Source organism: Panthera pardus, unplaced genomic scaffold (genome assembly GCF_024362965.1).
Source record: "Panthera pardus isolate Hobbes unplaced genomic scaffold, ASM2436296v1 HiC_scaffold_7, whole genome shotgun sequence".
Classification (NCBI taxonomy): domain Eukaryota; kingdom Metazoa; phylum Chordata; class Mammalia; order Carnivora; family Felidae; genus Panthera; species Panthera pardus.
The window spans coordinates 76,329-102,000 of NW_026527002.1; the positions used below are offsets into that span (position 1 = coordinate 76,329).

The following is a 25,672-nucleotide window of genomic DNA, read 5'->3' on the forward strand; positions in this document are numbered from 1 at the left end:
CCTGAAGTGCTAGACCCTGGACATTACATGACGTCTTTTTCCTAAGTCCATTACTTTCTGAAGCAGGTGACATAACTGGCTTCTCTAACACACAGAAGCTGCAGACATTTAGACAAAATGAAAAGACAGAGGCATTTATCCCAAATGAAAGAACAGGATAAGGCCATGGCCAGAGACCTAAATGGGACATATGTAAATAACACGCCTAATGGGGAATTTAAAAGAATGATCATAAGGCTATTCACTGGACTTGAGAAAAGAATGGAAGACATCAGAGGGACCCTTGCTACAGACATAAAAGAGTTCCAGAATCAGAGATGAAGAGTGTAGTAAAAATAAACAGCAAGCTGGAAGAAGCAGAGGAAAAAATTAATGACTTAGAAGACAAAGTAATGGAAAGCAGTGAGGCTGAAGAAGACCAAGAAGAATTATCAATGCAAGAATAGACTTAAGGAACTCTGTGACTCCGTCAAATATAAAAACATTCATATGATAGGAGTCCCAGAAGAAGACAGAGAGAAGTGGACAGATAATTGATTTGAAGACACAATAACTGAAAAATTCCCTAATGTGGAGAAGAAAACAGACATCCAGATCCAGAAGGCACAGAGAACTTCCATCAAAATCGACACCCAAGACATGTTGTAATTAAATTTGCAAAATATACTGCTAACATCTTTGTTTTTAGTGTTTTCTTTTTTCTTTTTTTATTTCCGTGACGGAATGCAGACACAAGCAGGGGAGGGGCAGAGAGAGAGAGGGAGAGAATCCCAAGCACTCTCTGTGTTGTCAGTGGAGAGCCCACTGGAGGGCTTAAACCCACAAAATGCGAGATCACAACTTGAGATAAGATCAAGTCATGCTTTACCGACTGAGCCACGAAGGCGCCCCACTGCTACAAATCTTAAAAGTAGCAAAACAAGTCATTAACTTCCAAGGGAAAACCCATAAGGCTAGCAGGAGATTTTTCAACAGAAACTTTGCAAGGCAGAAGGAATTGGCATGATATATTCAAAGTGCTGAATGAGAAAAATCTGCAGCCAAATACACTCTATCCAGTAAGGCTATCATTCATAACAGAAGAAGTGATAAAGAATTTCTCAAACAAAAATGGAAGGAATTTGTGACCACTAAATCCGCCTGTAAAAAATATTATAGGAGACTCTGAGTGGAAAGGAGAGATCAAAAATGACAGTATAAAGGCAGGAAATGTAAAAGTAAAATATATATTTCTGTAAAAAAAAAATCATCAAGGAATGACCCAAAAAAGGATATACAATATAATAGCTTATCAAAACATGGGGAGGAGAAAAAAAAATGAGCTCTAACTTAAGTGACCATCAACAATATAGACTGCTACACGCAGAAGAGGTGATATACAAATTGCCTATCAACAACAAAGCCCACTAATAAGCATGCAAAGAATAAAGAGAAAGAAATCAAATATATCCTTAAAGCAAATTAGAAAGACATTGAGAGAAAAACAATAAAGGATTTGAGAAAATCTCCAGAAACAACCACAAAAGTAGTAAAATGACAGTAAATACATAACTGTCAATAATTTGGATATAAATGGAATAAACACTCCCAACAAAAGACCTAGGGTGACAGGATGGATTAAAAAACAAGACCCATCTGTATGCTGCCTATAAAAACCTCATTTTAGACACAAAGACACCTGCAGACTGAAAGCGAGGGTATGTTTGCACTGTTGGTGGTAATGCAAACTGGTGCAGCCGCTGTGGAAGAATGTGTAGGTTCCTCAAAACAATTGAAAATCAAACTACCCTACGACCCCTCAATAGCACTATTGGGAATTTATGCAAAGGATACAGGAGTGCTGATTACTAGGGGCACATCTACTCCAATGTCTCTAGCAGTGCTTTCAACAATAGCCAAATTGTGGAAAGAGCCTAAATGTCCATCAACTGATAAAGAGATGTGGCTTATATATACACTGGAATACTACCTGGCATGGAGAAAGAGTGAAATCGTGCTATCTCTTGCAATGTGGCTGGAACTGGAAGGTGTTATGCTGCATGAAACAAGTCACAGAAAGACAGATATCATATGTTTTCGCTCATTTGTGGAACTTGAGAATCTTAGAAGACCCTGGGGGAAGGGAAGAGGAAAATTAGTTACAAACAGAGGAGAGGGGCAAACCATAAGAGACTCTTGAATGCAGAGAAAAAATAGAGGGTTGATGGGGGAGGCGGTGGGTGAGAAGGGAAAGTGGGTGGTGGGCATTGAGGAGGGCACTAGTTGGGATGAGCCTGTGTGTTGTCTATGATGAACCACGGGAATCTACCCCCAAAACCAAGAGCACACTGTGGCTTTGAGCCATACAGAGAAAGCAGATATCATATGTGTTAACTCATGTGGATCCTGCGAAACTTAACAGGAACCCATGGGGGAGGGGAAGGAAAAAAAAAGAGGTTAGAGTGGGAGAGAGCCAAAGCATAAGATAATCTTAAAAACTGAGAACAAACTGAGGGCTGATGAGGGGTGGGAGGGATTGGAGGGTGGGTGATGGGTATTTAAGAGGGCACCTGTGGGATGAGCACTGGGTGTTGTATGGAAACCAATTTGGCAATAAATTTCATATATTTAAAAAAAAAGAAAGGATACAATCTGACTTGAAGGACAGAGAGGACCAGATTGGACTTAAGAGATTTTTTCAGAACGTTTCATCCTAAAACAGAATACACGTTGTTTTCAAGTGTACATGGAATACTTTCAAGAATGGATCACAAACAAAAAAACAGGCCTTAATTTTTAAAAACAATACATGCAAGTTAAATAGCGTGCTACTACACTGGAATGGGTTAAGCAGGAAATACAAGAAGAAATTTTAAAAATTACGTGTATACAAATGGAAATGAAAAAACAATGTCCTGAAACCTTTGAGATGCTGCAAAAATGGTCCTAAGAGGGAAGTACAGAGCAATATAAGCCTACTTCAAGAAGCAAGAAAAATTTCAAACAACCTAACCTTACACCAAAGGAGCTAGAAAAAGAACAATAAATGAAGCCCATAACCAGCAGAAGAAAGCAAGTAATAATGATCAGAGCAGGGGGACTTTGGGTGGCTTACCTGGTTGTCTGACTCTCGATTTTGGCTCAGGTCATGATCTCACAGTTGTGAGATAGAGCCCCGTGTTAGGCTCTCTGCTGCCAGCATGGAACCTACCTGGTATTCCCTCTCTCTCTCTCTCTCTGCCCATCCCCCACTCTTTTGTGGTCTCTCTCAAAATAAAATTTAAAAAAGAGATTAAAGCAGAAAAGAATGATAGAGAAACAAAAAACAGATAAAACTAGAACAGATCAATGAAACCTAAAGCTGATTCTTTGTAAAAATTAATAAAACTGATAAGGCGTTAGCCAGAGTAATCAAGAAAATAGAAAAGACCGAAATAAATAAAACCACAAATGTGAGAGTAGAAATAAGAACCAACACCACACAAATGCAAATATGTATGAGAGAGTATTGTGAAAAAAATGTATGCCATAAATTTGGACAACTTAGAAGAAATGAAAAAATTCCTAGAAATATAAAACTTACCAAACTTAAACAAGAAGAAATAGAAAATTTGAAAAAAAAATCAATAACCAGCAAGGAAACTGAATCAGAAATCAGAAAACTCTCAACCAACACAAGTCTAGGACCAGATGACTTCAGACGTAAATATTAACATGTAAAGAAGAACTAATACAGGAAAACAAAAAGAAAAGAAAAAAGAAAGTTTAACCTGTCCTTTTCAACTTTTTCCAGAAAAACATAAAAGGAAGGGAAACTTCCAAATTCATTCTATGCCAGCTGTACCCTGATACCAAAACCAGATAAAGACACCACAAAGAGAATTACAGGCCAGCATCTCTGATGAACATGCAAAAATCTTCAACAAAATAAGCAAACTGAATCCAACAATACATTTAAAAATCATTTCCGGGGGGCAGGGGCAGCTTGGTGGCTTAGTCAGGTAAGTATCCAACTTCAGCTCAGGTTACGATCTCATGGTCCGTCGGTTTGAGCCCAGTGTCAGGCTCTGTTGACAGCTTGGACCCTGGAGATTATTTCAGATTCTGTGTTTCCCTCTCTCTTTGTCCCTCCCCTGCTTGTGCTCTTTCTCAAAAATAAATAAATATTAAAATTATTATTCACTATAATTAAAATTAATTATTCACTATAACCAAATGGGATTTATGCTTGGTTTGCAGGGGTGGTTCGATATTTGGAAATCAATGAATGTGATACCTCATAATAATTTTCAAAAAAGAATAAAATATTGCAATATATGCAGAAAAAGAATTTGACAAACTATAACATCCATTCATGATACAAACCTCAACAAAATAAGCTTAGAGGAACCCTACCTCAACATAATAAAGGCCATATATGGAAATTGAGCAGCTAATATGATCCTAACTGGGGAAAAACTGAGAGAAAAACTTCTTAGATCTTGCTTCTAGTTATCTGCTTCTTCTCATTAGCACCATTGGTTGTTAATAAATTAATCTTAACATTCATTACATCCTACTTTAATGGAGACCAATTTCTCCTATACAGGTTTATGTGTCTTCTCTTTTTTTTTAATCCACTTTTCAATTTATCATTTTTGTTTTTTTCTTAACAAACTCCCCAAAGATTAGATTTCTTTTGTTCACAAATCTGTTAGGAAAATGTGGTCAGGACAGCTAGTCTCTGCCCCGCTCAGCTTCAGGTGGGGCAACTGAAAGGTTTGGGGCTGGATCCATTTGAAGATTTGTTCACTATCGTCTGGTGGTTGATGCTGGCTGTTGCCTGGGACTTCAGTTCAGGAGGCAGCAGAAACACTTAAACTGACACACTTAGACCTTCTTTGTGGACTAGACTTCCTCACTAGATGGGGAGCTAGATTCCAAGTAAGCAGCCTGAGATACAGAGCAAGGCAGGAGCTGTATCGCCTTTTGTCACCTAGGCTTGGGATACACACAAGATCATAGTCACATATTCTGTTCATTAGGAGCAAGCCACTAAGGTTGTTCCATGGCCTTTTTTTTTTTAATGGAATTAATATTTAAAACCTATGGACACCTTTAAAAAGCAGTATAATTTACCCACTGGCCACAAATTTTTGTATTCCTCCGACTTGAAAAATACATTCACTCCCCTCCCCCTCCAATACCTCCTGCAAGTCTCAGTTATCATGGCATCAGGTTCAGGGCTTGAGTCCAAGATCTCACCATCTTAATCAGGTGCAGTGGGGATAAGCTGCCTGGGTTATGGTATCTAAAGTATAGCTCCTTGAGTGCAAGTGTTCTCAATATGAGGACTTGAGAACGAAAGAGACAGTTATTTACCACTCACAAATGCAACATTCTAGTCAACTGCTGAAGACTCTCCCATTCAGGAAAAGAAGATGGGAAGCACCCTAGTCCATAAGAGTTTTGAAATAGAGCCTGATGCATGCTGTCAATTCTTAAGTTGGGACGTAGTCCTAACCACGGGAATACTTTCTCCATGTCTCTTCCCTTTCTTTACTCTTTAAGCTCTTGGTTCCTTTCTTTTCATAAGGAATGTCCTGTATTTGCAGCTGTTTTTTCATCCTGCTTCCTCCCTGTGGGACTTCTAAGACCCAAAGGCCTCTTTTCATTTTGCACTAGTTGGTCTCTTTTAGTCCAAGGTGGCAAATAGTATGTTTGCTACTATAAATCCCTTACCTTTTTTTTTAGTTTCCTGTAAATATTACTGGATTTCATGCCGTGTTTTAGCAAAGCGACCCTCCCAAGTCCTTTTGAGATAAGCTTTTCACTTCAGGTTTCCTGTGAAGCTCTTATAGGACAATGCCTTTAAAATTTGTCTACTCTTGGGGCTCCTGGCTGGCCCAGTTGGTAGAGCATGTGACACGATCTCTGGGTGCTGAGTTTAAGCCCCATGTCGGGTGTGGAACCCACTTTAAAAAAAAAATCTTATACTCTTAAGATCCTTAAAGAAATTGGAGGCATACCTCAAATCTTTCTGTTTTCCTGATAGCACCCTGGATTTTCTCTTAACCCAAAAGCCATTTCTTTATTTTAGCATTATTTGACAGTTCAACATGTAAAGAGGCCGTAAATGAGAAACAGATACTTGAACCCAGTAAGTCCTGGCTCCTTTCAGTTGCATAGTCTTTCTTTAGTTTCTCTTTCCTATCCGTTTTACTTTCAGGTATTTTGTAGCATGACTTCCCTTTCCTCCAGTGTCATTTTCTTTACTTGCTTAGAAACCCTTGCTGTCAGCCTCTTCACAGGCCATCAGGTTTCCACTAAGAGTCTTGTGGAGGCCGTTTTTGGGTCTCATTCTTATGCTTTTCTACATCTTTCCAGGTTCCACCTACCTCCTGGTTCAAAGGAAGTTTAGTTTTAGGTTTTTTTGAATAGCAGCACACCATTTTTAGTATCAGTTTCTGTGGTAGCAATTTACTGCTGCATAATAAGCCACCTCTAAACCTAGTAGTTCAAAACAGCATTTATCTTGTTCACCAATCTTTAGACAGAGTAGAGCAACTCATTTCTTCTTCATTTGGCATCAGCTGACATAACTGGAAGCTGGAGACTAGAATCATCTAAAGGCTTGTTCATGCACGTGTTTGGCTGTTGAGGCTGGCCTTTGGCTAGGATGTTGGCTAGTCTAAGCTGGAGTATCTACATGAAGACTCACTAGGTAGCCTGGGATTCCTCACAATGTGGTGGCTGCGTTCTAAGTGTGAGGTTCCCTAGAGAAAGAAAGTCAGATGGAAGCGGTATCACATTTTCTCAGCTGGCCTTAAAAATCACAGCAGTTCTGCATATTCTGTTCACTAGAAACGAGTTACTGAAGGCAGCATATATTTAAGGGGAGGGATTTTCACAGAGGTATCAACAAATTTATAAAACGACCACATCCACTCACCTTGTCTTACCAATCATATAGAATGAATGGAAGTCCTTCCCAACTCAGCATCACTGAAACTCTAGCCAGTTTTGTTGTTTTTGTTTAGTATGATCTCTTATTTTCTAGAAAGTAACAAAGGATTACAAGATAACAGTATTGAAATAAAAATTTTTTTGCCTCAAAAACATATGTGGATCATCCAATTAAAGTTTTATACTGGGAGATGTGATTTCTTAACACATCCTGGAGAATCATTTCTCCTGGGAATGCAGTTCAAATTAGCATAAATATTTGCAGTTCAGAAACAGGTCGTGGCATTAGAATCATTACTTATAGATTCATGAATTAGTCTTATTTCCAGAGTCTTATCATGGGACGTATTTTTTGACTTGGGCATACATAAGTCAATATGATATTGCTAAAACTTCTTTAAAAATTATGGAGTGTTAAGATGGGGAAGGGCTAAGAGATTTTCTCCTAAGAGGGGACTTATTTTATGAAAGAAAGATATGGAAAAATCATAGAAAGATAAAAGTATAGAAAGAAGTACAAATATTGTGTAGTAAAGACAATGATAGCAAAAATCTATTTCAGAAACACCTGATGGCTTTAACGTGTCTCTTGATTTTCTGAGTTGTTTAAGGTTCCAAATTCTAACACAGGTAAAATTTTGTTGCAAATGAGTTTATTTAGATTTTGAGTCCCTGGCTGGCTCAGTTACTCTTGATCTTGAGATTGTGAGTTCATGCCTCACAGTGGGCTTAGAGATTACTTAAAATCTGGAACAAAATTTTGATAGTAGTTTTTAGTTAGAGACTGTTTTCACTCCAATTCCAAACTATATTGTTTTATTCATGCAGGCTGATGTCATTACAACGGAACTGGAAACTACATCATAAAAATGAGTTTTGCACCTCAATGCAAAATATCAAGTTCTTCAACAAGAGTTATTACCAATGAAATCTTTCAAAGAACGTGAAAAACTAGAGAGCAATAACAAGAAGTGAGCAGTAACAAGAAGTTACAGCAAGAAGTAGTCAAATGGAAACAATTTATGGAAATGAATATGGTAGAACGCAGTCAAGTGGAACAGTATAAACGGGATATTGAAGAAAGAGCATGACTGGACATAGTCCAGAAAAATTACATAGAAAAATGACACGAAGTCAACATGTTTTTACAGGTTAATTTATTGATCTGTAATGTGCTTTAATTCATTTCACTGAAAATTACATTTTGGATATATGTATTGTATGTGTTTCCTCTACTTGCTTTATGGTAATTTGTAGATTTCTGGAGGCATATGTTCCTGCCTTTAAAGATTTGTTTTCATCTTTATTCCTACTAAATCAAGAGGATAAGAAAAAATGATGATTTAAACAACTAGTCTCACTATTAAGAGGAAAAGAAAAATTGTGATTTAAAATTTGCACTGTACTTGGATTATTCTTAAGTTTATTGTTGACTTTTAAAATTTTGTCATTGATTCTATTATTTGAATTATTAGATTGTGTGAATACTAATACAAGAATGATTGAACTTTAATTTTATAAATCATGTTTAATTCAGTTGACATTGATGATAAATATTTTATACTTGAGCTTTTTTTCATTTAAAATTGCTCTCTGAATCATTGACTCAGAACTAAAGGAAACATTTATAATTAATTTTTCCGATTATAGCTATTTTAAAACTATCCTATTAATTTGCTTTAGGCACAAGCAGCAGCTCAAGAAAACTTGGACAAGTTAAGGGAAAATGCTCATGCTCAATGAGAAGTCAAATGGAACTTAGAATTAAAGATCCGAAATCTCAGATCTCTACAATGAAGACTTCTCAAGAAGATTCTACTAAAACAGAGTTAGAAACCTACAGGCAACTCTACCTAGAAGAATGAAAAGTTAGAAAGTCCTTGAGAAATAACCTGAACACGTAAGTCAAAACAGAATCATAGAAAAGAAATTAACTTATTATTTTGCCTCTAAAGCATAATTTCTGTGGAGCCAAGATCATGAGATGAGTTGGAAGTGAGAGCCAACTAGATCGTGTCATTTTGGAAAATGATGTTTCTGAGTGAACTTACCTTTGAAATGTTAGTGCAGGACAGTTTGCATCCCTCCTCTTTTTTTCGGTTTTACAGGGACTCTTCCCCCACCCCCACCCCGCACCCCCCGCCCTGTATATTTTCCATTGATCGGATCTGCTAGTCTTTAAGTGCATTGTTTGAAGCTTTCTCATTTAGAAGCATATTATTATAAAATTGCTTGTCAGATTTACCCTAAATAAAAATGTTGATGAGTTTCTTTTTGGAAGATTACATCTTTAACCTAAAAGGTCAAGTACTACTACTCATCCTGGCAGCTTGGTTCATTTATTCTCTTGATTGTGATCTTTGGTATGATTACTAGAGTGGGATTGAGACAAACTATGCTTTATGCTTTTTCTACTTTACATAAAGGCATACAGGTGAAATACAGAAAGACTCACTCAGGGCTGGGGGTAGTATAATTCCAATAGTGGCTAAAAAGAGCACCATAGTGGGAGGGAGGTATTTGGAAGACGGAAGACAGAAAGGGCAGATTCTGCCTCCAGTGCCTCGGTAACTGTTATAAGCTAATTGCCTCTGTGGCTGTTTTAGTTCTTTCTGATCACACCTCTGCCATCTAATAACTCCTCAGTGTCAAATTCTCAGTTTCTTTGAGATAATAAGCGAAATGTACAAGAGTGGTGAAAGCAAACGCTTGAAAATGTCTTTGAGGGATGGTTTAATTTTACATCAGAAAAATGTTTATAAATATATGTATATATAATGGCATCCTGAAGGATCCTGTCAGTACAGCCATTCCAGAAGAAGCAAGTATTATTTGTTAAGCCATGTACATCACTGATAGCCACTTCTCTCCCTTCCCTGGTTTGAATTGTTAGGAATCCCCCTGGAAACATTATTTCTTTAGAACAATTTTCAAAGTATAATTTTAGATAGTAGGTGTGCTCTGTCACATGTTAAGTGTTAAAACACTGTTCAATGGCAAATGCTATTTAATATTACAGAAACTTAAAAAATATAAGGAATTTAGGAAAGATTTTGGGAAAAAGAAAATGTATTTGGTTTTGTAATCTTCAGACTAATGAGTGACTGTCAGAGAGCAATACAAAACTTCTTGTGGAGAGACAGCAGCACCGAAGTTTACTCAGGACTCATGAGTCCAGGCCTGGAACCACCTTATTATGGACATTTTGAAAATAATTTAGTGCTCAGTGGAAACCTTATTCCAAGAGGAAACTTAGTGATTCCTACCTTAAACCCATGGACGTCATATGACTACAGGGAGACTTCCTTGTGGAAGGTTATTTATATTATCTGTTTCATTTTGGGTTTCATATATCTTATATAATTGTTCCTTTTAATTTGGTGAAATTCTGAGTTAACTAATACATAATAAGTAAAAGTCATAATTATGTGTGCTAAGAACTGAGGTAAAATTTATATATATATAAATGTATATTTTCTATATATTTCATAATTTCCTCTCTAACTGGCTGGTTGACTCATTCATTCTTTAGTAGGGTGTTCTTTAACCTCCATGCTTTTGGAGGTTTTCTAGACTTCGTCCTGTCGTTGATTTCAAGCTTCATAGCATTGTGGTCTGAAATTATGCATGGTATGATCTCATTTCTTGTATAGTTATTATAAAGGGCTGTTTTGTGTCCAGTATGTGATCTATCTTGGAGAATGTGCCATGTGCATTCGAGAAGAAAGTATATTCTGTTGCTTTGGTTTGCAGAGTTCTAAATATATCTGTCAAGTCCATCTGTTCTGATGTATCATTCAGTGCCCTTGTTTCTTTATTGATCCTTTGTCTAGATGATCTATCCATTGTTGTCACTGGGGTATTAAAGTCCCCTGAAATTAACACATTCTTATCAAGAAGGTTGCTTATGATTGTGATGAATTGTTTTATCTTTTGGGGGGCTCCCGTTTTTGGCGCATAGACATTTTTAATTGTTAGCTTTCCTGATCGATAGATCCTGTAATTATTATATAATGTCATTCTTCATCCTTTAATATATAGTCTTTAATTTATTAATTTATTAAATTAATAGTCTTTAATTTATTAACTTAAGTTAAATTAAATTTATTAAATTAATCTTCAGCCTTTAAATTTATAGTCTAGTTTGCCTGATATCAGTATGGCTACTCCAGTTTTCTTTTGAGTTCCAGTAGCATAGTTTTCCTTCCCTTCTCTTTCAATTAGAAGGTGTCCTCAGGTCTAAAATGAGTCTTTTGTAGACAGAAAATAGATGGGTCTTGTTTTTTTATGCATTCTGATACCCTATGTCTTTTGGTTGGTGCATTTAGTCTATTTACATTCAGTGTTATTATAGAAAGATATGGGTTTAGAGTCATGATCTCTGTAGGTTTCATGCTTGTAGTGATGTCTCTAGTACTTTGTGGCCCTTGTAACATTTCACTCACAGAATACCCCTTAGGATCACTTGTAGCGCTGGTTTAGTTGTGATGAATTCCTTCTTTTTTTGGTTTTTTTTTGGGGGGGGTGGAATACCTTTATCTCTCATTCTATTCTAAATGACACTTGCTGGATTAAAATTCTCGGCTGCATAGTTTTTCTCTTCATCACATTGAAGATCTCCTGCCATTCCTTTCTGGCCTGCCAAGTTTCAGTAGATAAATCTGTCACTAGTCTTATAGGTCTCCCTTCATATATTAGAGCATGTTTATCCCTAGCTGCTTTCAGAATTTTCTCTTTATCCTTGTATTTTGCCAGTTTGACTATATGTGATGCAGATCGATTCAAGTTACGTCTGAAGGGAGTTTTCTGTGCCTCTTGGATTTCAATGCCTTTTTCCTTCCCCAGATCAGGGAAGTTCTCAGCTATGGTTTCTTCAAGTATACCTTCAGCACCTTTCCTTCTCTCTTCCACTTCTGGAATCCCAATTATGCATATGCTATTACATTTAATTGTGTCCCTTAGTTCGCTAATTCTCCTCTCATACTCCTGGATTTTTATCTTTTTTTCTAAGCTTCCTTTTTTCATAATTTTATCTTCTGATTCACCTATTCTCTCCTATGTCTCTTCAATCTGAGCTGTTGTCACATCCATTTTATTTTGCACCTCACTTATAGCAATTTTTGCTCCTCCTTTTTCTTAGTCCCTTGATCTCTGTAACAATAGTTTCTCTGTTGTCCTTTATGCTTTTTTAATCCCAACTATTAATTTTATGACTATTATTTAAATTCATGTTTTGTTTTATTGCTTAAATCGTTTTTGATCAATTCGTTATCTGTCACTACTTCCTGGAGTTTCTTTTGAGGAGGATTCTTCCGTTTCATAATTTTGGATAGTCTCTGGAGTGGCGCAGAACTGCAGGGCACTTCCCCTGTGCTGTCTGTAATAACTTGTGTTGGTGGGCGGAGGCACAGTCAGACCTGATATCTGCCCCCAGCCCACCGCTGGGGCCACAGTCAGACTGGTGTGTACCTTATCTTTCCCTCTCCCAGGGGCAGGACTCACTGTGGAGTGGTGTGGCCTCAGTCTGTGCTAATTGCTCACTGCTAGGTTTGTGGTGATGCTACTGCAGGATCTGGCATATTTGCCGAAGCAGATCTGCAAGGTGCACAGGGCGGAAGGGCAGGCTTAGCTCGTCTGCAAGATTTTTGTCTTGCACTAATTTCACCTAGCATAATACCCTCCAGGTCTATCCATGTACTTGCAAAATGCAAGATTTCATTCTTTTTGTTTGCCGAGTAATTATCTCTCTCTCATATAGATTAGATATAGATATAGATAGATATAGATATAGATATAGATATAGATATAGATATAGATATAGATATATAAAGAAGATTATATACATATAATCTTATCTTCTTTATCCATTCATCCGTCGATGGACGTTTGGGTCCTTTCCATCCTTTGGCTATTGTTGATAGTGCTGCTATAAACATGGTGGTGCTTGTGTCCCTTTGAAGCAGCACACCAGTATCCCTGGATATTGCTTAGCAGTGCAATTGCTTAGCAGTGCAATTGCTGGGTGATAGGGTAGTTCTCTTTGTAGTTTTTGAGGAACCTCCACATTGTTTTCCAGAGTGGCTGCATCAGCTTGCTTTCAACCATTCATTCTTTAGTAGGATGTTCTTCGGTCTCCAAGTATTTCTCTATCCAAATATTTTCTTGTGGTTGATTTCAAGGTTCATAGCCTTGTGGTCTGAAAATATGCACGGTATGATTGTTATCTTTTTGTACTTGGAGAAGGCTGATCCATGTCCCAGTATGTGATCTATTCTGCAGAATGTTCCATGTATCCTGGAGAAGAATATATATTCTACTGCTTTAGGAGGAAATATTCTGAATATATCTGTTAAGTCCATCTGGTCCAGTGTCTCACTAAAAGCCATTGTTCGTTTGTTGAATTTCTGTTTAGATGATCTTTCCATTGCTATAAGTGGGGTATTGCAGTCCCATAGTATTATGGTATTATTCTTTAGCTTCTTTATATTTGCGATTAGTTCATTTATATATTTGGGTGCTTTCACATTTGGAGCATAAATGTTTACAGATTTTAAGTCTTCTTGGTGGACAAACACCCTTAAGTATGATACATCTTTCTTCATCTCTTGTTACAGTCTTTATTTTAAAGTCTAGATTGTCTAATATGAATAAGGTTACTCTGGCTTTCTTTGGTGACCATTACCATGATAGATGGTTCTCCATCCCCTTTTTTTCAATCTGAAGGTGTCTATAGGTTTAATGTGAGTCTCTTGTAAACAGCATATAGATGGATCTTGTTTCCCCCCACCCCCACTCTGTTACCTGTGTATTTTTATTGGAATATTTAGCCCACTGACTTTTAGAGTGAGTACTCAAAGATATGAGCTTATTGCCATTATGTTTCTTGTAAACTTGGAGTTTGTGGTGGTGTTTTCTTGTGCTTTCTAGTCTTTGGTGTTCTTGGCCATTTTTTTTTCTTTTTTCATTTTTTCACCCCCCAGAGAGTCCCCCTGAAATTTCTTGAGGGCATGTTAAGTGGTCTCGAACTCCTTTAAATTTTTTTTGTCTGGGAAAATTTTAATCTCCTTTTATTTTGAAAGACAGCCTTGCTGGATTAGGAATTTTGTCTGCATATTTTTCTGATTCAGCACATTGAATATTTCTTGCCCCTCCTTTCTGGCCTGCCAATTTTCTGTGGATAGGACTGCTGCAAACCTGGTCTGTCTTTCCTTGTAGTTTCCTGCCTTTTGATGGTTGGCTTTTGTTGAATCTTATGGGAGTCCTCTGTTCTTCCTGTGTTTTGAAGTCTGTGCCTTTCCACAGGTAAGGAAAGTTATCCACTATGATTTGCTGACATAACCCTTCTACCACTTTTTCTCTCCCTTCATCTTCTGGGACTCCTATGATTCTGATGTTTCTTTTTAATGAGTCACTGATTTCTCTAATTGGTAATGTTTTTTTGCATTATTATCCCTTTTTTATTCTGTTTCAGGATTCTCCATAAGTTTGTCCTATCGCTGATTTCCTGTTCTGCCTTATCCATCCTTGCCGCCGTGGCATCCATTGGAGATTGCACCTCAGTTAAAGCATTTTTTTATTTCATCCTGACTAGCTTTTACTTCTTTTGTCTCCACAGAGAGGGATTATAACCTATTTTCGGCCTCAACTGGTATTCTTATTATCGTGATGTTAAATTCTGGGTCAAACATCTTGCTTGTTCCTGTGTTGATTTCGTCCATGGCTGTCTTTTGTTTCTGCTGTTTCTTTTGGGGTGAATTCCCGTTTTGTTGTTTTGAAGGAAGAAAAGGAATTAATAAGGTAAAAAATTAAAATTAAAAAATTAAAAACTACACACACAAATCAAAAAAATGCTACACCCTAGGTGTGTTTTTTTCTGGCTATTGAACTTGATAGATTAGATTAAACATGAGGGGAAAAAGGAAATCTTTGGAAAATTTGAGAAAATGAATATATTGAAATAAAATGAAATGAGGGATGTAAAATAGAATTTGAAAAGAAGTTGCAAAAGTTAAAAAATATAGCAGAAAATTAGCGAAAAATATTTTTAATAAAAATGACAACAAATATAATTTTTTCTCTTTCTGTATGAAGAAAAAAAAAGATTCTAAAAAAGAGAAAATTGTATAGATGGACCAGCGAATAGACTGAAAAACAATTGATATTACATTGTTTTCCCTTAGAAGTCAAACGAAGAATTACTTTGTAGTCCATAAACTAAGCAGGTGGAGAGATTTGTGTTCCTGAAAAGTGAGTTTGGCCCATTCAGGCAGGGCTTAGTGTAACGGATCTGTTCTCCACTAGATGGTGCTGCTTAGCTTACTGAGGTGGAATATTGTGGCGCTTGTTGGTGTGTATGCACATGCATGTGAAATTTGAAAATGCTCTCACCCAGCTACCCAATCTCTAGTATCGGAACTCTGTGTTCTTCCCAACCGGCAATTGCACACCCATCCTTTCTATTTTCTCTCTACTCCCCATTTAACATTATTCATGACGAAGCCTTTAAGTTTCCAGGCGCCGCCTCCCTCCTGAGTTTCATCTAAGATGCAGTTTTGTTTCCCAACCCCTCACTCTGAGGCACTGCAGTTTTGATCTGCTCAGATCCTCTGGGGGATGGTCTCACCGAGCAATGGCTTGTTTCCAGCCACACCCAGGACCATGTTGCTGCCAATGCCCAGATCTGTGGCTGGGTGCCAACCCGCCCCAGAAAACGTTCACCTGATCCTGTAGCAGCGACATTTCAGGGATTATGGCAAATCACCACACATCTGGCACCAGACTTCACATTCAATGACCTTGTTCCAGCAAGAGCGAATGTGTTCACTGGGGTCTCCTGGGACCAAGTGGCCACACAGCCTCTACCAAATGTCCTTCCAGCAGTGGAACCGCTTCTCCATGGGTGGCCCGAGGACTTCCCAGACCCCACTGTAATCCTGGGGATTTGCCTTTCCCACCAGAACACTGCCAGGTATTTTGCTGTGGAGTTTCAGACTGTGTACTCCCCCTGTTTATAGAGTGTTAATGGATTTTAGCCCACTCATTTCTCCCTTTGTATTTCAGTCCCTGTGATGCTTTCCACTTTTCCTCTATCTCTCTGGCTGCTTTGAAGGGGCTGCTTTTCCCGTAAGCTCCCCCCATCTCTGTCCTCTCTCCAGAAGCCAAAACATTTCCCAGCACTCTGCAACTTCCCCCTCCCCCGTTCACCTATTTGCACTGTGTACCTGCTGAGTTCTGTTGTTTAGGTTATACAGATCATTGTGTTAATCTTCAAATAAGTTTTCTAGGCGTGCAGGATGTTTCAGTGTTGATCTAGCTGTATTTCATGGATGCAGGACATACAAAAAACTTCCATGCTGTTCCACCATCTAGGCTCCTCCCCTAGTTGGCTAGGTTTAAAGAACAAAGTTTGTAATTTTTTGGTCATAAGCATAAGGTTTAGATACCACAAAGCCCATATCTCTACTAAAAACTTTTAGCCCATCATATTCTTACCCAGAAGAGTTTTCTCTCTTGTAAGCCCAATTAAATTATACCATTGCTCTGCTTGACAAGCAGGATTAGCTTCCCTTTATCTCGTAGGTTGGAGGATAAAATACTTAATAGGGTTTTATACTGTTCAACAAATCTTCCAAATCTTTACTCTTGCCTGTTCGTTCCCCGTCTTTTCAAGCTGCTTGGTCTCATTGAAATTCCTACGTGCTAATATTAAATAGGGGGTGGTGCCGCCCTGCTATCCTACTGCATTTCTCTGTTCCACTCACCTACATGACTGATCCATAACCTTCCTTCATTCCTCCAATCTCTAATACAACAGTCTTTATTTTTTAATGTTTATTATTTTTGAGAGATAGTGAGAGAGAGATCAAGCAGAAAAGAGGCAAAGAGAGGGGAAGACACAGAATTTGAAGCAGGCTCCATGCTGTGGGCTTTCAGCACAGAGCCCAACACAGGGCTTGAACTCATGGACCGTGAGATCCATGACCCGAGCCAAAGTCATTCGCGTAACCCACTGAACCACCCAGGTGTCCCTCTAATAATACATCAGTCTTTGTCATTCGTCTCTGATTCCTTTCTTCTCTATTCCACTGAAAAAGCAGATTAATTAGTATGTATATCTTTCTGCTCCTAGAGAGGAATTTTCCATGCTCCTGCCCGATGCCAGCTCCTCCAGCCTTACATTAGATCCCATTAGATTCACGACCTTCAATTCCTTCCCCTTTCCTTAGGATGTTGGCAACTCTCACCTCCTTGGCATGGTCAATTTTCCCCTCTTGACTGCATCATCCCCCGAAGCATATAAACATGTTTTTTGCTTTTCCCCTAAGAAAAATATTCCTCTCCTGATCCCATTGGTCATTCTTAGATCCCATTCCATGTTTCTATTCCCCTTTCTCTGCCCAAAACCAGAGATATATTCATTTTTTCCAGTTTCTCTCATCTATGACCTCTAGAATCTAGTAAATTAGGCTTCTTTTTTTCAACGTCACCAAAGACCTCCATATTGCTAAGTCCCTTGGGCAATACTAGACTTCTTTATTCCCAGTCTTCATCTTACTTGACCTATCATTATTTAGATCAATGCAAATGTTCATTGTTAGGGACTGAATGTTTATGTCCTACCCTGAATTTATATGTTAAAACTCTACTCTCCAATAAGATGGTATTAGGAGATGGGGCGTTTAGGAAGTAATTAAGATTAGATGCAGTCCTTAGGATGATGTCTTTAGGGATGGGATTAGTTGCCCTTGTAATGAGTCATAAGAGAGCCTGCCTCCTTCCTCTGCTTCTGCCACATGAGGATACAAAGAGAAATATGTACCCTAGAAGAGAGCTCTCACCAGAACCTGACCACGATGCTCCTTGATCTTGGTCCTCTAGAATCGAGAACTTTGAGAAATAAGTTTGTATTGTTTATAAGCCACTCATGCGTGGTATTCTGTTATATTAATCAGAACTGACTAAGACACTCTCCTTGAATCAGCTTCATCACTTAGCTTGCAATATACCACATCGATCAAGTCCCTTCTACCTCAGGGTTTACTGGTTCCTGTTGTCTCCCTAAACCTTAAATATTGGAAGAACCCCATCTCAAACCTTACAGCTCTTCTTTTCACTGTTACCACTCTCTTAAATACTTTTTCCCCTGATGATCCTCAAGTTTAAATCACCAGCCCAGACCTCCCCGTAAACTGCCATCTCCTATTTCTCCACTTGATGCCCTTGCTTGTATGACTAACAAACCTCTCAAACACATTATATTCAAAACCAAAATCGTGATCCTCCTACAACCTTCTCGTTCCAAATTCCTCTTCCCATAGTAAATATAAATTCTGGGACAGCTGGGTGGCTCACTCAGGCATCCGACTTCAGCTCAGGTCATGATCTCTTGGTCGTGAGTTCAAGCCCCATGTTGGGCTCTGTGCTGAGAACTCAGAGCCTGGAATCAGCTTTGGAGTCTGTGTCTCCATCTTTCTGCATCTCCCCCACTTGCACTCTGTCATTCTCTTTCTCAAAAATAAAGAAGCATTACAAAAATTTTAAATATATATATAAATTCTATTTTTCTATGTGTAGGCTTTTAATATCTCGTAGTTTTTTTGACTCCCCACTTTGTTTTATACCCTACCCTCATATCCAGTCTGTCAGCAGGTACTGTTTGCCATACCTTTAAAATATATCTAAATCAGACTTCTTTTCATCCTCTCTGAAATGACCACCCGGGTCCAAACTAGATTCTTCATCTAGAGCATTGTAGCTGTTTCTCACTGTGATCCTGCTTTATCCTTTTTGACCCATAATTTGATCATAATTTTAACCCAGAAGCCAAAATGCTCCTTTAAAAACTGAAGTATGACTATGAGACTCTTCCACTCATAATTCTGCATTGTCTTCCAGCTCTCTCAGAGTAAAACTCAAAGTCATTACACTGTGGCCTATGAGATCTTATAGTATCTGCCCCCATCCTTGCTAGTCTTTGACCTTAGATGATTGACCTGATTTTTTTTCTTGCTTTATTGAGATAAAATTGACAAATAACAGGTAGGTTCAAGATGTACAATGTGATTTGGTACAAATATATATTGTGAAACATATATCACCATAGTAAGGTTGGTCAACACATCCAACACCTCACATCATTACCTGTTAGTGTATGTGGAGGTGGTAAAAATACTTTATTAGCAACTCTCATGTACATAGTACAATATTGTTAACCGTTGTCTCCATGAGGGACAATCCCCAGAACTTACTAATCTTATACTTAAAGGTTTGTGCACTTTGACCAACATCTTTCCAACCCTAGCCCTTAGCAATCACCAGGTTTCTCTCGTTTTCTATGAGTGAATATGACTTTTTGAGAATCATAAGTGGTATTATACAAGACTTGTCTTTCTGACTTTTCACTCAGCATATTGTTCTCAAGGTCCATCCATGTTGTCACATATGGGAGGATTTCCTTTGTTATGGCTGAAGAATATTTCATTTTATATATGATACTCATATTACATATCATATATCCATATGATATACCATATATATAATATGTAATATATATAATATGACATATATTAATATGTATGCATATAATATGTATGCATATATAAATCACACATACACACACATTTATTTAAACACACACATATATACGTGTACCTATACATTTTTACATGTAAACTTACACACATATACACACATCACATCTTCTTTATCCATTCATGTCTTGGCTATTTTGAGTAATACTGCAAAGAACATATAGGGGTGGATATCTCTTTGAAGTAATGATTTTGTTTCCTAAGAAAATAAACAGATTTAGTTGTAAATCCAGACTGGGTTTGCTGGATCATGTGGTAGTTCTATTTGTTTTAAGTTTTTTCGTTGTTTTTTTTTTTTTTTTTTTTTTTATGCCATCTCTACATCCAGCATGGGACTCAAACTCATGAACCTGAGATCAAGAGTTGGATGCTCCAATGACTGAGTAAGCTAAGTGCCCTGGTAGTTCTATTTTTAATATTTGGAGGATCCTCCATACTGTTTGCCATAGTGGACATATTCATTTATATTCTTAACAGCAGTGCACAATTGTTCCCTTTTCTGTACATTCTCATCACTTGTTATTGCTTGTCTTTTTTTGTAATAAGAATCCTAACAGTTGTGAGACAATATTTCATTATGTTTTGATTTGCACTTTCTTGATGTTCATGATGTTGAGCACTTTTCATGTACCATGGTGTATCTGTGGAAATATCTTTGGGAAAATGTCTATTAAAGTTCGTTGCCCTTTTTTAAATTGGATTATTTGTGGGTTCTGCTATTGAGTGAAAGCGGTTCTTTATATATTTTGGATAGTAACCACTAAAAGGACATATGATTTGTAAATGTTTTCTCTCATTCTGTATGTTTATATTTGATTTTATTGAGTTTCCTTTGCTGTGAGATGCATCTTAGTTTCATGTAGTTCCACTTAATTTTTATTGCTTGTGCTTTTGGTGTTACATCCAAAAAATGTTGTCAAGACCATTATTAAGGGCCTTTTCCTGTTGGTTTTATTCTAGGAGTTTTACAGTTTCATGTACAAAATTTAAGTACTTTGAATTAATTTTTGTGACTAGTATAAAGTATGAGTTCAATTTCATCCTTCTGCGTGTAGCTAGTTTTTCCAGTGCCATTTATGGGAGAGGCTTTCCTTTACCCAATGTATATTCTTTCCTTCTTTCTTATAAGTTAATTTACCACATATACATGGGTTTATTTTGGGGATCTTTATTCTGTCGGTCTATGTGTCTTTTTTTATGCCAGTACCATAATGTTTTGATGCTGTAACTTTGCGATACAATTTCAATAAGGAAGCATGATGCCTCTAGCTTGATATACTTCCTCAAATTGATTTGGCTCTTTGGAACCTTTTGTGGTTCCATACTCTTAAAGAACCAGGCTGGATCCCTGGAGGAAAAACCAAGCAACACTTGGAGATCTTGGTGGATCGGAGATTTATTTAAACGGGCGGGCTCAGAGGAGATTTTCTCCAAAAATCTGAGCACCAAATGCAAGTGGGGAGAATAATTTATAGTCCTCACCTTCCACATCTGTCGGAGCTTTCCCATGAGCAGCAAACAAAGGAAGAAGAACACAGAGGAAAGGTGTCCAAGCCAGAGACCAGACAGAGTCCATTTTAGCCCCATTATCTTTCTTTGGCATACTTTATTCACTTGTGCAACAATACAAATTTTATAAGTTTTTTTTTCTACTTATGTGAAAAGGCCTTTGGAACCTTGATAGAGATTGCATTGACCTAAAGAGGGCTTAGGTACTATGGACATTTCAATGGTATTAATTCTTCTGATCCATGAACATGAGCTATCTTTTCATTTTCTTCTGTCTTCAATAATTTGTCATCAAAGTTTTATAAGTTTCTGTGTACAGCCCACTGTCTCCAGAAATGTGGGTGCTACTGGGTCCTATAGAATATGTAGATCCTTCAAATGTCCCACTCATTCATGTAGTGGCCCCTGTGGCCAAAGAAGAAATGGGGGAAATTTCCTCTGATGCCTAATATACAGACAGGTATAGCTGGGGAAACCTACAAAGAGGAACTCAAGTTGTTATTCAAGCCAATACTGACAGCATTTAGATGGAAAAAGGAACAAGCTAAGCAGTCACTGGGCTGAACTCAGAGGGGTTTCACTGGTGATCACTCATGAGCTATAGTAATTAACCCTTTACACTGATAGGTAGATGTTCTAAACATCTAGAACACTCGGTTCTAAGCCCAGTGGTATCAGGATATGGTATCAGGACATTTGGGCTCACCTGCAAGAGCCTGACATGATCCTCACTGTTTTCCAAGACCTGGCTAATAAAACTCTGGTTGGTAGAAAGGAAAAACAGAATATTAAAGGAGATTAAATTATTAACGGGTAAAACGACGTTGGCCCAGTGTACTAATGTTCTGTCATAGACTTTAATGCATTTGATTGATCAAACAGTAAGGTCCGTGCCCCCATATGCCAGACTAGGAACCCCTGCTGAGGCACCCAATATTTTAAAGGTATAGAATTCTAGGGAGATAGTTATGGCCGTGCTGAGAACACCAAAATGTGTTTTCTACTGGAAATTGCCATGGGATGTCCCATATAATAGGTGAGTTACTTTGTATCCCTGGGTGAGGGGAATCTACTCAATCTCTAATGGGATCCTGTTGTTCTGCTGAAAGGCAGACCTATGGAAATTCACTATACCTGTAATGGAGCATAACACATTGAAAAAGGGGAGAAAATGGGGGTCCTCGTCTGGCATATTCTGCCCCAGTCTATATTCTCATGCCTAACAGTGCTGCTTCCTTCTGCCGACATGTATGGAATGCAAAACCAGGTTAAGTTCCTAAAGCTGCTGGTGTCCCTCTCCTTCAAGGCCATAACGCACTGACACCCCCTGGCAATCAGGAGGCTGATCCCTAGCCTGGGTATAAGCTCTAGCAACTACTCTGCAGTACATACAGCAGATTAAGTGAAACTACTGTAGAGCCTTGGAATGGATGGAATGGCATATTGCCAGGATTTGCCCTTAAAATACAGTGACTTGGTAAATGTATGAACAGCATGTACTATGTTTCTTTCTTTCTGTATTTCTTTTCTGCTGGAGCCTTTGTGATTTCTCTATAAAATAAGATCACATTATTTGCAAATGGGTGATTTTACTTCTTCCTTCTTGATTTGGAAGATTTTATTTTTCTTGCCTGATTGTTGTAGTAGGACATCCAATACTACGTTGAGTAGAAGTAGTGAGAGCGGACACCCTTGTCTTGCTCCTGATCTTATAGCAAAAGCTTACAGATTTGACTACTGAAAGTGATATTTGCTGGGGGCTTGTCATAAATATCCTTTATTATGTTGAAATAAATTTTATATCAAATTTATTGAGAATTTCGAATTTTAAGTTCTTTTTCATCTAAGTCTTCCAAGTCCCTGGGTAAGTGGTCAAATATGGCCTGGGCAAGAAAACACTGACATCAGCAACCAAGGTGACCTTGTGCTTTGATTCTGTGAATGAACTGGCACTAAATGCTGTCCCTCAATTCTTCCTAACACCATTGGAGAAGACTCTGGGGCCAGAATCTCCCTCCTGGTTCCAAGGTCCCTGGCTGACTCCTTATGCCTGTACAAAAACTAGGACAAAGAGGTCAGGGGGTACACTCCTGTGTCCGGCTCTGCCTGGCTTTCCCATGCCCTGATGGAGGGTGTTAGGATGTCCCTGGAAGGGGACGACCCTCTCGCCAGGGCGCCGCAAGAAACTGAAGGGCTACCAATCACCAAGCGCCAGCACAACCCAACGGAGATCCCTGAACAGCGCGCTGGAACAAACTGAAGGTCAACCAATCACCGAGCACCAGCACAATCCAACGGAAAGCCCCAAGCGTCTCTCAAGAACTAACTGAAGGTCAACCAATTACCGAGCAACAGCACATGGCACGAAAGACCCACCCGAGCCTAAACCCGGAACAGTTACAGCTTAAAAACCCTACCCCTAAATACCCAGGCGCGACTTCCCTGACTCCCTCCTTGAGTCATGGAACCTCGCCCGGAACTAATAAAGCCTTAAACTGCAAAAATTCTTTTGTACTCCAACTCCTATCTTCACCGCGCACAACGCTTGACAGTAACAGAGGGTAAAGCCAGGGCCAGAGCTATTGGGGTGGATGGGGAAGGGGGAATAACCACACACACACACTTTCTCTCTCTCACACACACACACACGTTACAACCTCCTCCTGCCATCTGCAGCTCTCCCAGCTGCTGGCCTGTGATCCTGAGCTGACCCTTCACTCCGTCTATCCTTGAAGACTGAGATTATGGGAGGATGAGAAAAAAATGGGTAGACGGAGCTGAGCCTGAGGTTGGGGGAAGCACATATTGTCTCTTGCTCACCCACCCCAAGAGTCACTCTTGAGGTGTCCCCTATGCAGCTGCTCATTTTTGATGTGCACAAAAGTACACATGCACAGAGAAAGAAACAGACACCACAAGCACAGAGTCACACAGCCATGGAACCACGCAAAGCCTTCTCTGAGGACTCAGGTATGGGGTTCGTGGACAGGCTCACACACAGACCCCCACTGCAGACATAGACACCCTGAGAGGATATCTCTCTCTCTCTCTCTCTCTCTCTCTCTCTCTCTCACACACACACAGATACAAACATTCAAGGACATGGGCAACTCTCCCATGAAACACACCCTACACATACTGGACACACAGAAAACACACACACAGGGTTGTTGATCAGAAACACCCAAAGTGAGAGCAAATTCGCACACACAACCAATACACACAGAGTAACGTAACACAGATACACACAGATACTCCCGCAGGGATACATGTACCCAAAAGAGACAGTACTGTCACAGATACAGAGATTTGCATAGTGGATATATGCTCATTCAGAGACACAGGCAGAGATACACAGGCATACAAACAACATAAAAATTATGAGGGAGCATGAGGCAAGCTGCAGGGCCTCAAACCACAGCTCCCACCCCCAGGTGGTATATGTGTGATATCCCCTGGGCACTGCTGGCTGCCCAAGAACAAAGGAAAAGGAAAAAACAAATGGTTAACTGATAGAGATCATAGTCCTGCAGAGCCTTTCTCCATCTATTTACAAATAACTTAATAAATCACAAGAAAAACACAATCTTAATAGAGTAATCTCCAGAAATCTATGGACATGGTTTCCTAGAACCCCAACATCATCCCTCCATAGTGATGTAGGAAACAAAGGCAAAAGGAAATGGCAGAGAGAATGAAATTTCCTTATACCCTGCAGCCAATTGACAGATACTTGAGGCCTACAGACTAAAATATTTCTCTAGGATCTCCCTTTGTCTTGATGCTAATGCTTTGTTAGAGGGCAAACAACCTTAGTTTGACAATAGATAGGCCTCCAGTATCCTGGGAGTCTCCTTTAGCATATGAAAGTCTCTTTGGAAACTTCCCCGGACCTGACTTCCCTCCAGATCCATGTATTACTAGTCTTTCCTCGTGGTGTCTGGCCAGCCCTTTGGCCAAGAGTCCTGTCCCAGAGGTTTAATGAAATCACCTTTTTGCAACAAAGAGGACCAAGAATTCTTTCTTGGCCGTCAGCTCCAGACACTACGAACCCCATTGTCATCCAAAACCTCATCAGAAAACATGGAAACAACCAGATAACAGGAAATTCATGTCCACAGTCAATATACCCACACAGAACTCAGACTCACAGGTGCATAATGCAGATTACACACACACTCTCTCTCTCTCTCTCTCTCTGGGACAGGACATTACAAGAAGGGGGTCCAGAACCTGGCATGACCTGTCCTCTCGAAGTTGTCATGGAAAGGGGTGTTTTCCTGGTTCCAACTCTGGGCTGGTCATCAGCCCCATGTCAGTGCTTTATGGAGGGTTGTGCCCAAGCCTGGATTCCAGAGATTGGCCAGGGTAGGGTGGGCACAGGGACAGGGGACAGGGAAGAGACAGGGTACACTTAGAGTGGGGGTGTTGCATGGGGCCAGGTCAAGTGAGGGAGACAGACGAGCCTCTCCAGAATCCTTGGGTGTTTCAAAGTGGGCTGTACTTGTAATGCCCCCGATTTTGAATCCGAGAAACCACCAAAGAACTGATAAGATGCAAACACACGAGGGTTTATTTACAAGCTCGAGCTTGGGCCCAAGTATACCCGACACAGTGGAGCAGGGACTTGGACCTTAGATTAAGAGGTG

General features: G+C 39.1%; 1 protein-coding gene across 1 annotated transcript in view; it reads left to right on the plus strand.

Moving 5' to 3' along the window:
* POTEA (POTE ankyrin domain family member A) overlaps window positions 1-23,283 on the plus strand; it is a 77,983-nt gene extending 54,700 nt beyond the window's left edge. The window contains 8 exon segments of the mRNA XM_053896586.1: window positions 6,059-6,118; window positions 7,799-7,887; window positions 7,890-8,075; window positions 8,608-8,650; window positions 8,653-8,828; window positions 10,017-10,105; window positions 10,107-10,239; window positions 23,089-23,283. Of these exon segments, the coding sequence (XP_053752561.1) occupies window positions 6,059-6,118; window positions 7,799-7,887; window positions 7,890-8,075; window positions 8,608-8,650; window positions 8,653-8,828; window positions 10,017-10,105; window positions 10,107-10,239; window positions 23,089-23,283 (971 nt within the window).
* Window positions 23,284-25,672: the final 2,389 nt, after the last annotated feature.